Genomic DNA, 16,218 nt, shown 5'->3' with positions numbered 1-16,218 from the left:
TGGGATGACCCCGGGTTCTAGTATTTTGAGAGAGGGATGAGAGAGATGTTTGAGAGAGATGTTCACGATCGTATCTCGGCATGTCTCTCAGATATCTCAGCTTGGTTGCTTCGTCGTCGTTTGAAACTTAATATGGCAAAGACTGAATTGCTAGTTTTTCCTCCTAAACCTTCTCCTCATCTCTCATTCTCTCTTACTGTCAATGATGTTACGCTTACTCCAGTCAAGGAAGCTCGTAGTCTTGGCTTTATATTTGAGTCCTCGATCTCCTTTATTTCTCATATTGAGGCAGTAGCTAAATCCTGTCGTTTTTTCCTGTATAATATTGCCAGGATTTGATCATTTTTGTCTGTCTCTTCTGCCAAGACTCTTGTTCATGCATTGGTTATTTCTCGGTTGGACTACTGCAACCTTCTTCTCACTGGCCTTCCTTCTTCTCACATCAGTCCGTTGGTTTCTGTTCACCACTCTGCTGCTAAGATCATCTTCTTGGCTCGCCGCTCTGACCATGTAACTCCACTCCTGAAATCTCTTCATTGGCTTCCAATTCACTTCAGAATCCAATATAAACTTCTCCTGTTGACCTACAAAGCTTTTCACTGTCTAGCTCCTTCCTATCTCTCCTCTCTCATCTCACACTCTTGCCCCGCTCGTGCTCTTCGCTCCTCTGATGCCATGTTTCTCGCCTGCCCAAGGGTCTCTACTTCCCTTGATCGGCTTCGTCCATTTTCTTCTGCTGCCCCTTACGCCTGGAACGCTCTTCCAGAACATTTGAGAACTACAAGTTCAACCGCAGCTTTTAAAGCTCAGCTAAAAACTTTTCTTTTTCCTAAAGCTTTTAAAACTTGATTTTGTTCTGACTTTATACTGTTAGTTTTACCCTACCCAGTGCCTGTTTACCCTACCCTGTGCCTGTTTGCATTCTCTTCCCCTCCTTATTGTTTTATTATGATTTTATTAGAATGTAAGCCTATGCGGCAGGGTCTTGCTATCTACTGTTTTACTCTGTACAGCACCATGTACATTGATGGTGCTATATAAATAAATTAATAATAATAATAATAATAATAATGGAGAAAAATGTCTCCCTAGTCACTTTCTCCACACCATGCATAATTTTGTACACCTCTATCATGTCTCCCCGCAGTCTCCTTTTTGCCAAGCTGAACCATCCCAGCTGTGGTAACGTTCCCTCCTAGGGGAGACGCTCCAGCCCCTTGATCATTTCAGTTGCCCCTTTCTGCCAGGAGCAAGTCTTTCCTAAAGCCAGTGGGTCTTAATCACCCACTCAAGATCAAGTTACCTGCAAAAATACATTACAATAAGGAACACTATATGACTGCTGAGAAAAAATAATTCCACCCCCAAGCTACTGTGAGGATTGCAGCTAAACTGCAATCTACCACAGGGTGGTAGAATAATAATAATAATAATAATAATAATAATAATAATAATAAGTGCTGGGGCTGTGTTCCTGTGAGCCCTGGAATCTCTACACCACTTGTCTTTTAGATTGTGGGTACCTGGGGGTAAAGACATGTCTTTCTAATACCCCATGTACATGGAAATAATAATAATAATAATAATAATAATAATAATAATAATAATAATAATAATAATAATACAACCTCCTCCCTGGATCATGTGCTTTTGGTGGCTACAAGAAGGAGGGCCTTTTCTGCTATGGCACCCTGGCTGTGGAGAGCTCCCTAGAGAGGTTTGCCTGGCACCAATGTTGTATTCTTTCTGACGGTGAAGAGATGGTTATTTTCCCATTATTTTAACGTTTTTACCGCTCCAATCTTTTAACTTCACTGTTTTAAATCTCTGCATTGCTGCTCTGTTTTTTATTCTGACTGTACTTTTATATTGTGGTTTTTATATTGTGGGTTAAGTTCTACACTTTAAGTTGTACTCAAGGGTTTTAATTTTTGTGAACCAACCATAGAGATTCAGGCTAGTAATGAAAGACTTGAGGTTGCCACAAAATGCACGTGATTCAGGGAAGAGGCTGGCCAGGGTCCAGGCTAGAGATGTAACGGAGATGTCAAACTGGGAACAGTGCCAAGAAGTCTGAGTGCCAGACTGGGAACGGTGCCCATCTTGAGTAAAAGAGAACGCTGAGCATGGTTTTGGGAGAGACAATGACAGTGGAGAAATCTCTTTGCAGAAGGTAGAAGAGTGGAATCTAATAGCCCGGGCAGTTAAAGGGATGCTTATGGGATTGGGGAGCCCCAAATGATGTCTATCTCCAGGGGTTAGATCCAGATGTAGTGATCTTTGGAGTAGACCCTGCTGAAATCAATGGAGACTGAAATTAGTCGTGGTTTCCTCGTTCCTTCCATTGGCGTGTTTAAGCTGGTTTATTGGTCAAGGGGTGATGGTTCTTCCTTTGGGTTCAAATCCTGAACAAGCCAAATCATTTTCGTTTTGGGTGGAGTATTGCTCAGTGATAGAGCACCTATCTTGAATGCGGAAGGTCCCAGGTTTGATCTCCGGCTTTTCCAGGTAGGGCTAAGAAAGAATTCTGCCTGAAATCCTGGAGAGATGCTGCTGCCAGTCAGAGTCGACAATACTGGGCTGGATGGAACCATGGTCTGACTCACTATAAAGCAGCTTCCTCTGTTCCTCAATGTGGATCATATCCCGGGTGTGAAAAGGGCTCTGGGCTCCAAGCCTCTGGAGTTCTGTCCTCAGCTCAGAGATGAAGGAGAGATCAGCCAAATGGTCGAGGAAAGGGAATTTGAGAGGGACGGCTTGAATGAGGAGTGGTTAGAGCAGAAAGGGCCAGAAAGCAGAGTTCCGGGTTCGTATTCTCAATGCTGGTGGGGTGTGAAGCAATGGGGTGCTGTGGTTACAGTGCCAGAATGGAACCAAAGAGACATGGGGCTCATCTACACCAAGCAGGATATTCCACTATGAAAGCGGTATCTAAAAGGCAGGAGCCACACCAAGCAACATATAGGAGTATGAAAGTGGTATATAGTATGTCTCAATGGACATACTATATACCACTGTATGTCTCAACAGTTGCCAGTGCACTTCAATACCAGTCTAAAGCAGTCGTGTGGCTCCTGCCTTTTATATACCACTTTCATAGTGGAATATCTTGCTTGGTATAGATGAGCCCATGGGTTCAAGTCCAAACTGAGTGAGACTGGATCTCTCACTCTCTGTGCCTACTGTACCTCACAGGGTTATTGAAGATAGTGTGTGTGTCTTGATCTCCCTGGAGGAAGGGCAAGATGAAAATGTAAGTAATAAACAAACCGTGAAACAAAATCATAAGGAGGGCTAAGGAACCGGGAGGCAGAGAGCAGATGTAGGTTCATTTGTACCAAGTACGTATCTTTTGATGCCCCTACGACCCCCTCGTGTTTGCATTTTCTGTATATTAAGCACACACACACACATTTTCAGAGTGTACAATGGCAGTAGTAATCTGCAAATTTTGGAGTCACCCCGCTGACAATTTCTTTTGTGTGTGGGTGGTGTGGTTTTGAGTCCAATCCTATGAACACAGGCATGCTTGAATTGGGAATAGAGGGAGAAATAATCCTAGATGTGACATTCTCTCCTGCGTGAGAGCCAAAGGAAAAGGCCTCTTAAAACGGCGCTTGCTATCTGCAGTGGTTATACATACTTATATTAAAAATAATGTACATATTAAAAATCTGCTGCCCAATTAATGGGAAAGTGTAGCTTTTTGCTAATTGGTTAGGCTGCAGAAATTTACATTTACCTGTGGGTAAGTTCCATTGAAAACAATTAGAAGTGCTTTTGAGTAAACGTAAGAGCAGGCATGCTGATTCTTTGTAGGCATACAGCACCCGGTGAAATTCCCTCTTCATCACAACAGTTAAACCTGCAGGACCTAGAGTGACTAGATACAAAAGAGGACAGGGCTCCTGCAGCTTTAACTGTTGACGAGGATATTTCACCAGGAGCTGCATGCACAAAAATGACACCTGGGCCGGATCTACACTACTGCTTTAAAGCACTTTATAACAGTTATAAAGCGCTTTAACTGCTTTAAAGCGTTATAAAACTATTATAAAGCGCTTTAAAGCAGTAGTGTAGATCCGGCCCAGCTGAAATTCCCTTTTCAATACAACTATTAAAGATACAGGAGCCCTGTCCTCCTTTTCATATGGTCACCCTAGCAATAAAATAAAGGAAAAAATGGGGGGGGGAATCTCCTGGGATTTTTGGAAATTTGGAGGTGGTGGCAGGAATGTTATTTTTTCCCCTCTCCCCCACCCCCTGCCCCCCCAATCATTCACATCACTATCTGGATCAGACCAATGGCCTATCTAATCCAGCATTCTGTTTGCACAGAGGTCAACCAGATGACCCTGAGAAGCTGACAAGAAAAGCAAGCGCATACACCTGGTCACGATCCCCAGCAACTAGCATACAAAGGCACACCGCCCCAGATACTGGAGGTCATATACAGCCATCACGGCTAGTAGCCCTTTAATAGCCTCCATGAATTTGTCTATAACATGTATAGGATTGCACTGTTCAAGATTGCAGCTGGACTCCTAGCTCTGTATTATGCTTGTTACTCTATGCACACTTACCTGGGAGTGAGTACCTTTGATTGAAGTGAACACCCATTGTGCTGTGTTTGTTTATTGTTTATTGTTAGGACAACCTAAAGTGGGTTTTAGCCAAAAATCACTGTTAACATCATAGAGAACCAGCATTACAATATAAAGCAAGGCAGAAGGGATATACACGTACAAAATAGTTTATATAAATACACAGCTATGGATCTATGTATTTATATAAACTATTTATATAAAACTATTTATATAAATATTTATATAAACTATTTATATAAAATAGTCTGGCATCGGCCCAGGGTGCTACCTATGCTTACTCTGGCCATAGCTAGACCTAAGGTTTATCCCTGGATCATCCAGGGGTCAAACCTGTTCACCTAGGTGACACACAGGGATCCAGTGCTCAGGCAGGGGCGAACCCTGGATGATCCCAGGATAAACCTTAGGTCTAGCTGTGGCCTCTGTTAACGGCGGAGGGTATTGTTCAAGGGTAACAACCCCGCGGCAAGCGCGAGGTAACCCCCACGTGTCTGTCCCTCCCGAACATTCCGGGGCACATTCCGCAGTAGCCTTTCCCCGCACTCTCTTCTCCTGCGGCTCCTCCTCCGGGTCTCCCCCCATGCCCCAAGCCGGGCTAGGGCGGGGGCGCAGGGAAGGGGCGGGTCCCTCCGCCAACTGCGCCCTGGAAGAGGCGGAGGCGTCGGCGGCACCAGGCGAGAGCAGCAGCCGGCTGGCGGCGTGTGCTGGGCGGGACAAAGGACGGCTGAGCGCGGCTCCGGCAGGGGACCGGAGACCGAGGGCGACCACGGCGGAGGGAGCCGTCGGCCAGGCAGCCCCGCGAGCTCCCCTTCGCGGCGAAGGCGCATCGCCCGTGCGCCCTGGCCTCCGGATCCCCCCATTCGGCGGCTTCCCTACGAGCAGTGGCTCCCGGTGTGCTCCGGCGCCGCATCGCGCCACGCCGAGCTGCGGCGTCCCTGCAGGCTGCGGAAGGTGAGGCGGGGAGAGGCTCCGGATTAAGGCTGAGATGGGCCGGGTGGATCTCCCGCAAACCTGACCGGGCTGTGTGAGTAATCTGACGTCCGGCCGCGGAAGGAAGGTGGGGAAGCACCCAGGGTGAGTTCGGACGACGCGCGAATCAAGGGTTGTTTCCCATTCTGTTCTTATTACCCCCTTCCTCCCCAGTTGATTAGCGTGTCGTCCGAACTCGGCCACACTCTCTCACACACGCATTATACACCACTCCCTTTCTGGCTGCGGTTCTTCCAACCCGAACTTCAGTTTTCAGCTCCGGGATCTTACCTGTTAACGGCGGTGTGTGTGTGTGTGTGTGTGTTGCTCAGGAGTAGGGACTCCTGGGCAGGTGGGATCACGAGGTATCCCCACGCCTCCCGGAGAACGTTCTGGGGCGCATCCCTCGAGAGCCTTCCCCCAACCCTCGTCCCCTTGGGCATGTGTATATAATATAGATAGATAATGATGAGTTGACCATGTGCAGAGTGCCTTTTGCCAACCAAATGAGTATCGATGACTCCCTATGGGAATTTAAACAGCGCTGTTCCCAGGGCAGGGGCTTTCCAGGCAAATCCTAGCCCCCCCCCCGCACCTTTCATTTTAGAAGCCGAATTTAGAAAGAAGGCGTGAGGCTTCCTCATATGCAGTCAGATCGCCTTCTCCAAACTCACCGAGATTTTTTAAAAGTGGAGACGCCTAAACTCGAACCTGAGACCTCCTGCATATCGAGTGTGTGCTCTCTAACTCTGAGCTATGTGCACATCACTTAGGAGTTAAGGCAATCTGCAAATCCTGTAGGTGTTTACATGGGAGTCAATCCCATTGACCATAGTTGCATTCCTTTCCCAATAAGTGTGCATAGGATTGTGTACGGTGAATTGGAATTGGATCACGTCAAGATCTGCTGTTAAACGACCAGGCGGTGGTGGAATGTGGCAGGGATAAAGATATGCGGTTCTGTGTGGGTTCTGTCACATGTTAGACTTCCGAAAGTGAAACAATGGTGTTGACTTGCATCTCCCCCCAACCTATTATCTCTGCAGCAAGCCCTATGGATTGCGACAGCCTGAATGTTTTATTTATGTATTTATATTTCTATCCCACCCTTCCCTGTGAGGAACTCGGGGTGGCCATTAGCAAGCTTTTATAAAAGCAATGCTAGAGATGAACACTGTTACAATAATAACTTTGAAATTACAAATATGCAATAAAATGCAGTATACACACACACAAACACACACACACACAGAGGCATAGAGACACACAAAAGCCAGATAAAAGGCTTGCCTCTACCCAGATAGCTTGTACAAACACCTATGTCTTTAACTTTCCCCTGAATGATAACAGTGTCAGGGACAGCCAATCTCTACCGTGAAGGGAATGCCATAATCAGGGTGCTACCACTGAAAAGGCTGTGCCACATCGCATTCCTCAGGGCACCACACACAACGCAGTGCAAGTCAAATATTTAGGATTACAATCTCATTTTTTTATTTCTGATTAGAATTATGTCCCAGTTATAATTTGTGTGTGCAAAACGGCCTTTTCTTCAAGAAACAGCCTTCAAGAAAACAACTGCAGCTGTTTATTGAAGGTTTTGTTTTATGTTGGCGTTCATTGTTGTTTTTTACAGTATTTTCTGCTGTTGCTGTTTTTACTGTTTATTTTTTATTACAGCACCATTTTTTATTATATGAGTTTATTGGTGCGTTATGTGAGTTTTATTGTTTTGTTGTCCTGAGTGCTCCTGAAAGGTGGCCAAGAAATATTTAAAATACATAACTAACTAACTATGGGTTTTTTTCCCCCTAGTGCTAGAGGCAGGTGGGGGTACATGTCTTGGGGGGCATTTGCCCCTCCTCTTCCTCCTGTGTCACTTCCATTATTATTATTATTTATTTATTTATTTATATAGCACCATCAATGTACATGGTGCTGTACAGAGTAAAACAGTAAATAGCAAGACCCTGCCACATAGGCTTACATTCTAATAAAATCATAATAAAACAATAAGGAGGGGAAGAGAATGCACCAAACAGGCACAGGGAAGGGTAAAACTAACAGTATAAAGTCAGAGCAAAATCAAGTTTTAAAAGCTAGGAAAAAGAAAAGTTTTTAGCTGAGCTTTAAAAGCTGCGATTGAACTTGTAGTTCTCAAATGTTCTGGAAGAGCGTTCCAGGCATAAGGGGCAGCAGAAGAAAATGGACGAAGCCGAGCAAGGGAAGTAGAGACCCTTGGGCAGGTGAGAAACATGGCATCAGAGGAGCGAAGAGCACGAGCGGGGCAATAGTGTGAGATGAGAGAGGAGAGATAGGAAGAGAGCTAGATTATTAATTGCATTTGCATACTGCCCCATAGCCGAAGCTCTCTGGGCAGTTCACATAAGATAAAAACACTTAAAAACAATATACAAAAATTTAAAAGCCACAGAAACATGCAATATGCACATATATTTAAAACCACTATAACAACTTTACCACCAATAGCTGTACTAGTTCAAACCAGGGTAATAAAATGGGGCTTTTAAGAGGAGGTGCTATGGAGCGTAGTGGTATCTTGTGAGGGAAAGTGAACCGCTATTTAGGATGGTGCTTCCCAGCTAATTTGGCCTGCCAGGCTGGTCTTTCCAGCCTGCAAGACTTCATTTGAAGCCCTGCCCCTTCAGAGCAAGTGAGTGGAGATTAATCTTCACTGTTATTTCCTAACTTTGATCAGAGATAACAGCACTCCCCCTCCCAATTGTGTGGGGGCGGGCGGGGGTGGTGGTATCTCAGTAGGCTGCTGTTGAACTGAGGGCAACGTTAAGGAAGGTTTTACTGTGGAGGTTCCTAGAATCACAGAGCCGAGAGGGACCATAGAGTTCACCTAGGTGAACCTCTAGCCTCTGCTTAGAAACTTCTAACGAAAGAGCATCCACCATCTCTGAAGACTTGGGACAAGTAGCATTAATACCATCACAATGAATATTTTCGTCTTTTATCTCATAGTTTCTCAATGGATTCATTCTCCCTTTTAGTTCACTTGTTTTGCCCTCTGCCTCCAATCTTCAGGGTGGCATTAAGGAAGCTTCGAACCTCTCAGCTTTCCAAAATGCATAGGGGAGGAAAAATAATACTGACCTACCCTACAGGGGTATTGTACAGATTACCGAGATAATGCATTTGAACCTCTTTGAATGTCCGTAGTAAAAGAATTCCCTGATTAATCAGGCAGCTGCTTAAAATAATAGTACTAAAGATTTGTAATACAAAATCCATGGTGTGATTTAAAAGACCAGCCATCCCTCTTTCTCAGCAGCGAATGCTTCTTCAGAGATGGCACTGTGCTTTCTATGATGGACGCTTGTATCATCTGCCAACAAAAGAGTATATTTTCTTCATCTTCATCAGCTCTATTGCTTTTACTTATGTGCCGAGTACATACAGATTTAAGGCACAATCCTATGCAGGGTTAAATAGAGAAAAGGCTAGAGCATGCTGGGAGTTGTAGGTCTTTTCTCTGTCTAAACATGCATAGGATTGTGCCCTTAAGACTACAATCCTTCACCCACTTGTCAGGGAGTAACCCCCACTGCACTCTTGAATAGACATGAACAGGACTGTGCTTAATGAATCAAGTAAGTTTTCTTTAATCAGTTGATATCTTTCATACATTATTACAAGTGGGAGCTGCAACAAAATGTTGCAGCATATCCTCGCCCCCTAGCAGAATTGTTCCTATTCAGGATTCCAGTAAACCCCTGGGAACTCCATTCTATTCCATTACCCAGTTTTTCTTTTCCATCTGATGGTCACAGAATCATAGAACAGAATCATAGAATAGTAGAGTTGGAAGAGGCCTACAAGGCCATCGAGTCCAACCCCCTGCTCAATGCAGAAATCCACCCTAAAGCATCCCAGACAGATGGTTGTCCAGCTGCCTCTTGAATGACTCTAGTGTGGGAGAGACCACAACCTCACCAGGGAACTGATTCCATTGTCGTACTGCTCTAACAGTTAGGAAGTTTTTCCTGATGTCCAGCTGGAATCTGGCTTCCTTTAACTTGAGCCCGTTATTTTGTGTCCTGCACTCTGGGAGGATCGAGAAGAGATCCTGGCCCTCCTCTTTGTGACAACCTTTTAAGTATTTGAAGAGTGCTCTCATGTCTCCCCTCAATCTTCTCTTCTCCAGGCTAAATATGCCCAGTTCTTTCAGTCTCTCTTCATAGGGCTTTGTTTCCAGCCCCCTGATCATCCTGGTTGCCCTCCTCTGAACACGCTCCAGCTTGTCTTTGTCCTTCTTGAATTGTGGAGCCCAGAACTGGACGCAATACTCTAGATGAGGCCTAACCAGGGCCGAATATAGAGGAACCATGGAATCAATATTCCATGGCTACTGAACTTGCTCAGTCCTTGTTGGGCTGCTTGGGAGGGGTGTAGCTTTAATTTTTTCCCCATTTTTATTATCTGTACACCTCAGGGGTTCCCCAAGCATACTGATACCTTCCTCAAATTTCTCAGCAGCCCAGTTTTGGCTCCAATCCACTTGGCACTCACCACCTGAGTTTGCTATTAACGGGAGTGCTTATTCTTGCAATTAAAAGATTGCCCATCTCTTGCCGCTCAGTACGGCGGAGCGGCCACCGGGAACTCCTTTTCATATCACCTTCCTGGTGGGATTTTCCACCTGGAGAAAATCCTTCTAAGAGACTCTTTGTGGGTCACCTTCTTCACCCAAGTTCAGCTTCCTGCTTCTCTAGTACGTGCCCTTTCTGTCCAAAGTAGAAATTGACAAAATCCAGACGCCCTGGTTGGGATTTGTGTGCAGGCTGTTGCAACCTTGTACGCCTTGGGGGTGAGTTTCTATTGTGACACTGTAGGCCGTAAATGGAATGGCCAGTTGGGGTGGGGGATGGGAAATGGACGAATATTTCGGGGGGGGGGGGGAATAAGAAATCAGCTTGGTTTCTATGGAGATCCAAGGCAGAATCATGACATTTTAGGTTTAGGCGATCTGACGAAGGCTTCAGGAAACCCTGAGGCAAAGTGTGAGTCACTTTCTCCGGTCAGGGGTACCTGAGAAGAAGCCCTGCCTTGCAGGGAAAGAAAGGCATTTGTGGTCCAGAACAGGTGGTGAAACCAGGATGTTACTGAACCACTGGAGTGTTCACTTTTCTGGGCTAGAATTTCTATGCTGTGCTGAAGTCTAGGAAACAAATCCAGAGACAGCTGAGAGGAGGAAGCCATCACAGATGTGTGCTTGTGCATAGGTGTGCAAGAGAGAGATATGGGTGGTTCTGCTGTGGAACGTATTGGCGCACATGCTCTCTTACGCATGGAGCGCCTTCTGTTTCACCGTGTCCTGTTTGTGGGTCCCTGGTTGACACAAAGTGTTGGACTAGACGGACCCTTGGTCTGATCCAGGAGGGCTCTTCTTATGTTCTCCCTTTTGGTCCTGCCCACATATTCAGGTTGAGTGGGGAGGCCCTCTTGATGGTGCCGTGTTAACCTTGGGTTCGACACACAGCATCCCAAGGAAAAGAATTCTCGGTACAAGCAGCCTGATGACGGAACTCCAGGCAGTGCTAAGTCTTACAAGTTTTCAGCGGCAGCTAAAGACCTATTAGTTCACCTAGGCTTTCGACTGATTCTTTTTGTGGCGTGCTGCATCATTCAAACTTTTTTTTAAATCTGCATTCATGTTCTTCCATGTTTTTGTTGTTTGTTTTTTTGCTTGATGCATGATTTTATTATGTTTCGTTAGTGGTACCCCACTTTGGGATTATTTTATAATGAAAAGTGGTTAATAAATGCCATAATTCAGGAGTTGGCAAGATTAGGCTGGGGAGGGAGGAATCTGACCCTCTGGGGTTCCCCAAAGGGCTCCACCCCTTTCCCACAATCATTTGGTAATTCCCTGACTTTTGTGTAGTCCCCCCCCCCATTCTAAAAGGCTGAAATGTAGGGTGGCCATATGGAAAGGAGGATATTTAACTGTATATTTAACAGTTGCATAGAAAAGGGAATTTCAACAGGTGTCATTTGTATACATGCAGCCCCTGGTGAAATCCCCTCTTCATCACAACAGTTAAAGCTGCAGGAGCCCTGCCCTCCTTTTGTATCTGGTCATGCTAGGCAGGGCTCCTGCAGCTTTAACTGTTGTGATGAAGAGGGGATTTCACCAGGTGCTGCATGCCTACAAATAACACCTTCTGAAATTCTCTTCTCTATACAACTGCAAAAGATGCAGGTGCCCGGTCCTCCTTTCCATGTGGTCACCCTACTGAAACGCCTCTCCTAAGGCTTAATGATTGGCAGGAAGAGCTTTAACCTAAACTATTCTGGGTTGGGTTTTATATAGTTTGGCTCCACCCATATTGCCATCGGCCATGCCTCCTTTTGTTTTAAGCTCCACCCACCACTGGAATGTGACTCCTGAGAGTTTCTCCAAAATTGAATTTGGAGAAACTGGCTGAAAGAAGTTGCCTGCTACTACATAAATAAAATGGCAGGCAAATAGTCAGAAACGTGTGGGGAAAACTCCATAGCTTAGCTTGCAAACGCAAAGGCAGTCATACGTACCAGGAAACAATGCCGTTTTCCATTTTTTTAATTGAACATATTTCCTGAACACTCATGCAGAACTGAGCCTGTTGTTCCAACAATTACTGCAAATCAGTTTGCATCTAAATAGAGCTGCGGTACGACCTTGGACGATAATCCCAAACCTTTGGTCATGTTTCTCTGCAGAATTATATAACACTTAGAGATAAAATACGGATTTCTGATTGGCTTTCTCTGTACAGATGCAAAAGCACAAAGCAGAATAACACACCTGAGGACACAAGAAGCTGCCTTGTACAGCGTCAGTCCATTGGTCTATCTACCCCAGTATGTGCCTCCGTTATCCTCTTCTGTGAAATGGCCATTTAAGTCGCCTCTTTATTTTGTCAGAGGTACTTAGATCTTCAGATACCAGCTTAACTGGCTCAGAGGAAATTTAGATAAGATCTCAGAAGCGGGTAATTGTCGCTGTATGATATTTACTATGCGGGACAGGGCTGAGGGCCAGTAGACATTGTGAAACCGAGAAAGTTTGGCCTGTTCATTGTGATTTATCCATTGTGGGCAGGAAGTTTGGAGTATGTGGGCTGGAGAGGGAAAAGAATAGCCTGACCTTGGTAGTCAGGTATTATTTGTGGTCGCCACCGAGAAAAACTAGGACTGGATTTGGGTGACACAATAGTCAAGGATTGCTTAAATAGGCCCCCTGTTGCTTAGGGTGACCATATGAAAAGGAGGACAGGGTTCCTGTACCTTTAACAGTTGTATAGAAAAGGGAATTACAGCAGGTGTCATTTGTATGCATGCAGCCCCTGGTGAAATTCCCTCTTCATCACAACAGTTAAAGCTGCAGGAGCCCTGCCCTCCTTTTGTATCTGGTCATGCTAGGCAGCGCTCCTGCAGCTTTAACTGTTGTGATGAAGAGGGAATTTCACCAGGTTCTGCATGCCTAATAATGACATCTGCTGAAATTCCCTTTTCTATACCACTGTTGAAGATACAGGAGCCCTGACCTCCTTTTCATATGGCATTGACCAGCCTACCATTGCTTAAATAGTCCACCGTTGACTATTGTGTCATCCGAACGCGACCTAGGTGTCTGGGAAGGGGGATTATAGGCTCACTGTGTCCTCTAGCACCTGTTTCTCTAAACGTGAGCAGTTGTTTTGTACGGGAAATCATTGTCATATCAGCATCTCCCCTGTAATGGTACAAGGCACATCCAGGTTTACCACTTCCCTGAGATTCACCGCTTGGAGAGAGACATTTTAGCAGGGTAAGCCGTATATAAACCCATTAAATAATTAATTGAGAACCAAACCTGCCAGACGTGTTGGACTGAAACTCCCATCATCCCCAGGCAGCATGATGGGAGTTGTAGTCCCATCCATGTGAAAGATAACAGACTGGAGAAGGCTTCTTTGCTCCTAGAATAAAGTTCACTATATCTGGATCAGAACCATATCGCACGCCGTTCCCTCTCACCCACCCCCAGGTGGGTGATGTTGTCCGTCCACCATCTTCATCCGAAACAGCCTCTTTTTCAAGAGGACATGTTTTGGAGGCGCGATTTCCCCCTGGATCTTCTGGGCCTGGGAGTGAAGGTGGTTGGATTAAGGCCATGCTAATTAGAAATTTGGGAGGAGCAGAAGGGATCATTTGCCTTGAAGTGGCCCTTTTAGGAAGGCATGGGGCTGTGGTTAAGTAATTTGGCTGCCAAATGGGAGGGGGTGCAAATGGTCACTTAATGGGTAGAATAGACGTTCCTCTACAATGCCTGCCTTACTGGATACTCATTCATCTGGAAGGAGGAAGTGCATTGTGATGGAAGGGACAATGGCTAGAAACGTCTCTTTCCTGGAAGGTGACTCATCAGCCTCTTCTCTGTGCCAGTGTTTTGGTTTGTTTCAGTTTCTAAATCAGCCTTCCCCAACCCAGCACCCTCCAGGCACGTTGGACTACAACCCCCATCATCCCTGGCCATGCTGGCCAGGGATGATGAGAGCTGTAGTCCAACGCGCCTGGAGGGTGCCGGGTTGGGGAAGGCTACCCTTGATAGTCCCTGAGCTCTGTCTGTGAGCTCACCATGGCAAACCACATTTGTGGATCTCGAACATTTCTGGAATTCTATACCAAGGAAGAAGTGTGACGCCCCCTGCCAGTGTGGCGTAGTGGCTAAAGTGTTGGACTGGGAGTCGGAAGATCCGGGTTCTAGTCCCCACTTGGCCATGGAAACCCACTGGGTGACTTTGGGCCAGTCGCAGGCTCTCAGCCCAGCCTACCTCACAGGGTTGTTGTGAGGATAAAATGGAGAGGGAGGAAGATTATGTATGCCGCCTTGGGTTCCTCGGAAGAAAAATGGTGGGATATAAATGCAATAATAAAATAAAGACGTGCCGCTTCATTTGTAGGTGTGGCGCGTTTTCTCTCTTTTGCTTTCTTCCTTTCACCCCGGGCTTCGCTATATGTGGGCTCTGATGTATGCAAGACAAAAATATTTTGCTCTTCATCCAGAAAGCTATGAGAGCATGGCAGTAAATGGCTCACTTCTCCCTGGGCAGGGATGCTCAAGCTCTGAGCCACTGAGGCCAGGGTGGGGGAGTTGTACAGAGAGCACCACAAGGATGCCTCCCCCTACCCACAAAGAGCAAAAAAGGAATGTTGACTTTGTAATTTCGCTTCCTTAGATGCTCCCCTTTTACATTTGTTTAAAGTAAGTTCCTAGCCCTTGTTGTTGCTACTCCCAAAATGAATAAAGCACCTTCAGAGACCCCCTCATGTCGCTCTTCTTTCCCTCATTTTTAAGGAGCACATAGCCCTTGGGGACCATTCTTTGCTCAGGGGTGCCGTCAGCTTCTGGCATGTTTGAGCATGCCAGATAAATGGGTAAGAGAGCCAGTGTGATGTAGTGGCTAAAGTGTTGGACTGGGAGTCGAGAGATCCGAGTTCTAGTCCCCACTCGGCCATGGAAGCCCACTGGGTAGCTCTGGGCCAGTCACAGACTCTCAGCCCATCCTACCTCACAGGGTTGTTGTTGTGAGGATAAAAATAGAGAGGTGGAGGATTATGTATGCCGCCATAAGTTCCTTGGAGGAAAAAAGGCAGGATATAAATGCAATAAATAAATAATAGTAAGTACACACAGGCGTGGCCTAGCACATCCAGCTTTTCTAGTCCCCTATTAATTTCCCACAACGCACCTGACACAGCATCACTTGGGGGCATTGTGGGAAGTTAAAATGGTGGCTGGACTCAGTCATCTGGTGCTGCTCAAAGCAGTGCTGTCGGTCGCCACCAGTAATCCCAAAGGGTCCCAGCGGAGTTCACTGTGCTCAGGACCCCCATCAAACCAGGAGCCGGCCCTGACCTTGGGCAGTATCCAGTGTTAGTCCTCTGTAGAAGACACTTATTGAAATAAATGAGACTAAGTTAGACTAACTTAAGTTTCATTCATTTCAATGGGTCTACTCTATGTAGGACTAACATTGGATACTAGTCCCTATCTTACAATAGTTCTTTTTGACAGAATAGCCATCTGCAGTGTTAGCCTCGTTTACTTCAGAGTAGGCTCCATTGAAGTCAGTGGGACTTATGTCCAAGTAGACAGGTATAGGATTACAGTGTCATTTCCACAAGCTAGTTCTTTTACAGGCAATGTGCATCTTATTTCTTATACTGGAATCACCAGAACCTCGCAGTGGAGCACTTTCAGGCTTTTATTTGTTCAGTCCAAAACTTTAACAATGATCATTTTCAAAATGGCCAGGAATAAAAAGGAGAAAACCTGTTCTTTGTGCAGAAACAGGCTCCTACATGCAAGGAAACTTGTGCAAGAACCTTACATAAGAGGAGAGGAATCAAATGCACCCAGACAAACCATTCTGCAGGTACAAGTCGTCTGGCACAAGTATTTTCCCCCTCTCCTGTATCCACCCAGGAACTGTGTACACTGTTCTACCCTAAATAAAAGAAAGGTGTGTGTGGGGGGGGAAGCCAAATTATACCCCAAGGAAACCTGAATTTGGCTACCTGCATAGGTTATGCCAATTAAGCAAATTTGCATGATTCCACATTATTTTGCGTAATTTATGCTGCT

The 16,218-nt window shown here is 45.7% G+C and overlaps 1 protein-coding gene across 1 annotated transcript in view; it reads left to right on the top strand.

Moving 5' to 3' along the window:
* Nucleotides 1-5,187: 5,187 nt before the first annotated feature.
* ARHGEF15 (Rho guanine nucleotide exchange factor 15) overlaps nucleotides 5,188-16,218 on the top strand; it is a 50,907-nt gene continuing 39,876 nt past the window's right edge. Inside the window, exon 1 of the mRNA XM_063137093.1 lies at nucleotides 5,188-5,558. Within this exon, the coding sequence (XP_062993163.1) occupies nucleotides 5,188-5,558 (371 nt within the window). The remainder of the gene's footprint in view (nucleotides 5,559-16,218) is intronic.

The sequence above is a fragment of the Elgaria multicarinata genome, chromosome 11 (assembly GCF_023053635.1).
Source record: "Elgaria multicarinata webbii isolate HBS135686 ecotype San Diego chromosome 11, rElgMul1.1.pri, whole genome shotgun sequence".
Lineage (NCBI taxonomy): Eukaryota > Metazoa > Chordata > Lepidosauria > Squamata > Anguidae > Elgaria > Elgaria multicarinata.
Note: the sequence above shows the minus strand (reverse complement) of the source record. Positions and strands in the feature narration are given on the sequence as shown.